At 42.3% G+C, this 6,079-nt stretch overlaps 1 protein-coding gene across 1 annotated transcript; it reads left to right on the top strand.

Moving 5' to 3' along the window:
* Positions 1–326: 326 nt before the first annotated feature.
* Positions 327–2,211, top strand: LOC119662553. Its single transcript, XM_038072193.1, has 2 exons — positions 327–2,035; positions 2,125–2,211. The coding sequence occupies exon 1, from the start codon at positions 630–632 to the stop codon at positions 1,890–1,892; it is 1,263 nt and encodes a 420-aa protein (XP_037928121.1). The 5' UTR covers positions 327–629; the 3' UTR covers positions 1,893–2,035; positions 2,125–2,211.
* The last annotated feature ends 3,868 nt before the right edge of the window (positions 2,212–6,079 follow it).

Genomic DNA, 6,079 nt, shown 5'->3' with positions numbered 1-6,079 from the left:
GAGCTTATGATGTTTACAAATTACGATATATGAATAGTAGTATCAGTAATATCGTAAGGCCAGACTCGTAAGGGTAAGTGCGACAATCTCTCAGGCTGATGGGAAGCTCTTGATATGGTCATGTCTCTGCCAAGGGTGGACTGCTGATTGTCGGGCTGGGAAGAGAAAACTTCCCGGGTACGTATTTATAGTAATATTTGTTTTGATATGTGTAGCTTTCAAATTTGTACGATACCTATAAAAACCCCCAAATCTGAGGTAGACTGTTACGCCGAGGATGCTTGACTGGAGGGGTGCATCCAGTCTTTCAGTAATGAATGATACCGGGCACTCTCCTGTTTTAATTAATGCCTTCTCAAAGTATGGGGCTCTGCTTTGGGTGACTGTTCTTTCCCTTATATTAAACACTGTATATGGATAATAAACTAAATATACCAATTAATAATATAATTACAGAGTCAGAGGAAGAAGCTCTACTCCGTTCGCCAACGAAGGTTGGAGGAAATCTTGAAAAGAGGCTTGAAGCATCTCTCAAGATTCAGGATCTGGATGATCTGAACCCATCTGCTCAGAGACCAATGGTATCAAGCGGTGGGAACACCTCTCCGGTGATTGACACCTAGAGTCCTATGGACACAGGTGACCACGATGGCGGTGCGTCTAATGCTAATACCCAGAGCATGGTGAACTCAGGTGACGGCAACATAGAGACCAGGAAGAAAGCGGAATACTTCACCGGGGCTCAGAAAAGACGCATCAAGGCCATGATTAGGGATGGATTGGATTTGGAGACTGCGAAGCAGAAAGAGAGAGAGCGATACTCTCTCTACAAAGCTTCCTTGGCAGCAGAAGGAGAAAGTGACAGACCCAGTACCAGCAAAAGGTGCAGATCTAATAACACATCTCCCGAAGAAACACAACGCCCGCAGCCCAAAAAGCCAAAAGCCACTCAACACACATCTAGCTCTACCGGAAACCAGCTAAAACCGACTCCATCTTACAGGGATGTAGCCAATGCTTGCAAAGTGGCTATCGCCCATGAGAAATATCCGGAGGTGAATCTCACTGGTGACCAAATGGAGTTGATAAAATCGAAGCTCCTGGAAGAAATTGACAAACTTCCCAAGCACAATAGTGTCTACGGCTTCATCACCAGTGTTAACAGAGACGGATGGCTCTCATTAACATGCTGCAATGGTGAAACGAGGAACTGGCTGACCACTTGTGTCCCAAAACTCAAACCATTCCCGGATGCTATTCTCAAAGTGTTTCAGGGCGAAGAGATGCCCAAAACCTATGTGTGCATCACATTTATTCCCCCCTCTGCTGTGCTACCACCAGAAATTCTGATGTCCCGATTGGAAAAACAAAATGGTGGCATTTGCACATCATCGTGGAGAATTCTCAGGACTGAGAAAGATAAGAATGGTGGGGAAACCGTTACGATCTCAGTGGACGAAAAATCCAAAAATTGGATAGTCGGTCAGGCAGGGAAGCTGTATCTGAACTTCACACAAATTCACGTACGTGTGAAGGGAGAGCCAACTGGACCCAAGAAACTGACGAGAAAAAGGCCATTTACGACAGAGAAACCCAGTGACGTCAAGCAACAGGTGCCTCCATCCAAAAGGCCGCTTTCAGGTGATAGACCCAGTACCTCAAAAGCACAGGCAGATAAGCCAAGTGAGACGGTTAAGGTCACACGGGACAGCACCCGAACTGAAGTCGGACCCAGCACCTCAAAACAGCAGGGTGGCACACCGGTATCTAGCATAAAGGACCAGAAGCAAGGGCCAAAGAAACCAGCTTCAAGATCCCCTCGACAGGAAGCACCCACTCATGGGACAAAATTGCCCAAGTGGATGCGGAACGGTAAAGGACGATACCAATAAAATGATGAGGTGCCTGCAGGTTAATCTTCAACACGCCAAAGCTGCTACGGCGGTGTTGACACAGCGACTTCTATCTGAAAAGATTGACCTAGCCTTTATCCAGGAGCCATATGTATATGAGAACCAGATAAAGGGAATAAAAGGTAAGCTACTGTACGATCATGCTAGCCATGGTCGACCTCGTGCTTGTATTGTGGTAAGAGATGACATTAATGCTTTCATTATTCCACAGCACACCAACAAGGACCAGGTAGCAGCTATAATTTCTGTGGACACCCCAGTAAGTAAGACAGAGCTCATTGTCTGCTCATCTTACCTACCTGGAAACTCCCAAGACCTGGACTTCCTATCACTGAAAGGACTAGTAGACTACAGTGTTAAAAGCAAGAGGCAACTCATCGTTGGAAGTGACACTAATGCACACCACACGATCTGGGGCAGCACCGACATCAATAAAAGAGGTGAGTGTCTATTTGAATTTATAACTGGTAACAACCTATATATTTTGAATACGGGCAATAAGCCCACTTTTATAAACAGAATCAGGGAAGAGGTATTAGACATCACCCTAGCAACACAATTTATAAAACATTTTATCAAAAACTGGAATGTTTCAGCAGAAACATCCATATCTGATCATCGTCAGATTAGATTTGATATTGATCTAAATATGAAGATAAGGGAATCGTATAGGGTGCCTAGGGCCACAGAATGGGATCTTTATACTGACGAACTCAAGGCCAATCTAGGCAGTAATAAACATACGATAAAAAATATTCATGATTTAGAAATAGCTGATGCTGCCTTAAGCACAACTATTATAAATGCCTACCATGGGGCCTGTCCGGTGAAAAATAAGACCGGCAACAGAAGTGCACCATGGTGGAATAAAAAGTTAGCCAAGCTAAGAGTCGAATCCCGGAGACTCTTCAACAAGGCAAAAACCAACGGTGAATGGGACAATTATAAAAATGCCCTCACCGCCTACAATAAAGAAATTAGAAGGGCAAAAAGAGAATCATGGAGAGGCTTTTGCTCAGAGATTCAAAACTTAAGCAATAGCGCAAAAATCCACAGGGTTATCTCGAAAAGCCACACTAATCCCATTGGGCTTCTAAAACGACCTGATGGTCTTTATACCAATGACTGCAAAGAGTCACTTATACTTCTAACAGAAGTACACTTTCCGGGATCTACAATTTACGACCAATCAATCTCCCAGCTTAGTTCCCTGGTGACCAAAAGGCCCAGAAACAATGGCTGGAAGATTGCTCGTAAAATCTTCACTGAAGATAAAATTAAATGGGCGATCAACTCATTTTCTCCTTTCAAAGCTCCTGGAGCAGACGGAATATTTCCAGCACTCCTACAAAAGGGACTAACTGACCTTATGCCCTACCTCATTAATATCTTTAGAGCTGGGCTGGCGATGGGAATCATTCCCACTAATTGGAAGGAAGCAATTGTCAAATACATACCTAAAGGAGGAGGTAAACCTAGCGAACTTCCTAAATCCCATAGGCCTATAAGTTTGACTACATTTCTTTTAAAAACTATGGAGAAGATAGTGGAAAGGCATATAAGGGAAGAGTATTTATCTATAAATCCACTCCACGCCAACCAATACGCCTACCAACAAAATAAATCCACCACACATGCATTACTCAGTCTTACTAATAAAATACAGGAGTCTGTAGATTGCAAAGAATATGCGGTGGGATGCTTTCTTGATATTGAGGGAGCGTTTGATAATACTGATCACTCACATATCGAAAGATGCCTCCATGACAGAAGAGTAGATGATACGACACGCACATGGATAAGCAATGTACTAAGAAATAGAATGGTTAAATCCACTCTCGGCAATGCCGAAATAAAAGCACATACTGTAAAAGGATGCCCACAAGGGGGTGTATTATCCCCACTCCTGTGGTCAATTGCAGTAGACGAGCTCTTACATCGACTCAGTGCCAAACATTTCGAGGCACAAGGCTATGCTGACGATATAGTCATACTTGTCAGGGGTAAATATGAAGACATGATCTCATATCGACTTCAACAAGCCCTGAACATCGTTAGTAGATGGTGCAGTGAAGTAGGATTAAATGTAAATCCTAAGAAAACAAGTCTGGTAGTCTTCACAAAGAAAAGGAAGAGAGTACTTTCCAATTACCCATTCCTAAATGGAGAAGAGCTATCATCCGTTACCCAAGTAAAATACCTGGGAATGATTCTAGATGAGAAGTTGACGTGGAATTCTCATGTAGACAATGTCATACGAAGAGCCAGAGAGGCATTATGGACCAGCAGAAACCTCATTGGTAAGCACTGGGGCCTTAATCCAAAACTCAGCCTTTGGATGTACACATCTATTGCCAGACCAATTGTAACTTATGGGTCAGCTATCTGGTACAAAAAAGCACAACAGAAGACTGTAATAGATAAACTTCGCAAGCTGCAGAGATTAGCCTGCATAATGACAAGTGGAGCGATGAGAACTACCCCGACAGCAGCCCTAGAGGTTGCATTGGGGCTCCCGCCACTTCACCTTCTAGTCAAAAAGGAAGCAATGACTTTTATGGCCAAGCTACAGTTGACTAGCAATCAATCAACAAGACTACTCGATAACTCCCTGTTAGGTAGGGAAATGCAAAGAGAGGAAGGACTAAATATCACCATATCTGACATTTGCTTACCTAAATTCAACTTTCACCAAAAGTTCCTAATACTAATACCAGACAGAAATGAATGGGAACGGAACATACCTCCATTCGCTGGAGACTACCATCTGTGGTACACGGATGGCTCCAAAACGATGGAAGGAGTGGGGGCGGGAGTATATGGAGTAAGACCTAAAGAGGAAATATTTGCGAGTATGAGTAAAGAAAACTCAGTTTTTCACGCTGAAGTACACGCAATTGAATTATGTCTCAGGGTATATAAAGGTAAACCCGTCACGGGAAAAAACATATATATCTTTTCTGACAGTAAATCGGCACTCCTGGCACTACGCTCACCTCGAGTAACCTCAAAAATAGTGTGGGAATGCCTTCTACTTCTCAAAGACCTTGCTGAAAAGAACAGAGTCCACTTAATATGGATTCCAGGGCACAGCGGTTTTGAGGGAAACGAAAAAGCAGATGAACTAGCGAGAAAAGGGGCGGCCTCATACCATATTGGGCCACAACCATTCTGCGGGCCTTCGTGGAGCTTTTTCAAACTTAAAACTAATGAATGGTTGGAAAAAGCAGCTCAGAATGATTGGGATAATACAATTACCTGCAGACAAGCAAAAGAATCCATGCCGTTCCGATCAAAAGCCAGAACTAGGGAGCTACTTATGCTGAACAGAAGAAGTGGCATCCGACTTGTCACAGGTTTTTTAACTGGACACTGCGGAGTTAAAAAACATTTATTGAATCTAGGTATTACTGGAGACGATAGCTGTAGACTTTGTTACGAAGAAGAGGAAACAGCAGAACACATATTGTGTCACTGTGATAGTCTTGCAAGACTCAGACTTCGCTACTTATCCATTGCCTATCCGCTTATAACGGAAGTAGGCAACATCTCTCCAAAGGACATACTGGCATTCTTAACTGCTACTCGTCTATGGAACTGAAGTGGGTATGTCACAATAATCCTCGAGGATGCAGTGACGCGGAGACTACTTCCCAACCCTTCTTCTTTTTCTTTTATAAACTTGTCAAACATTGACACTTGTCAAAATTGACTGTAAAGGTTTTGGTATTCTGTGACATAAATAAAAAGCTCTTTACCTTGTTAGTTGTCAATACTACAAATGCTGTTGACAACTATAAAAATATGCTCTTTTTAAGCATTTTTTATTTTGTGCATGCATGACAAATATTCTTAACTAAAATATACGCTCTTTACAAGCATATTTTTTATTGTTATTTGAATGCATGAAAAATGCTTTGGCAACTTAAAATATGTGCTCTCTTCAAGCATTTTTTACGAACACTTACGAACCATAACGAACAGTTTTCTATACAAAACACTTTACACCATAGTGTGGTGAGAAGCACTAGGTACTTGAGCTTTGAAATTTGTCAAGATGTGTCCAGAATACCAAAAAGCTTTCTGCTTTATAAAAATCAAAAATTTTATTAAAGAATTTGACAAATCTGTCAAGTGCACAGAATAGGTCAAGTGCACAGAATATC

Source organism: Teleopsis dalmanni, chromosome X (genome assembly GCF_002237135.1).
Source record: "Teleopsis dalmanni isolate 2A chromosome X, ASM223713v2, whole genome shotgun sequence".
Taxonomy (NCBI): domain Eukaryota; kingdom Metazoa; phylum Arthropoda; class Insecta; order Diptera; family Diopsidae; genus Teleopsis; species Teleopsis dalmanni.
The sequence above is the reverse complement of the archived record's forward strand: the minus strand, read 5'-3'. Positions and strand labels throughout refer to the sequence as shown.

Coding starts and splice junctions, on each gene's coding strand:
- LOC119662553 (XM_038072193.1), top strand. CDS start 630: ATGGACACAGGTGACCACGATGGCGGTGCGTCTAATGCTAATACCCAG.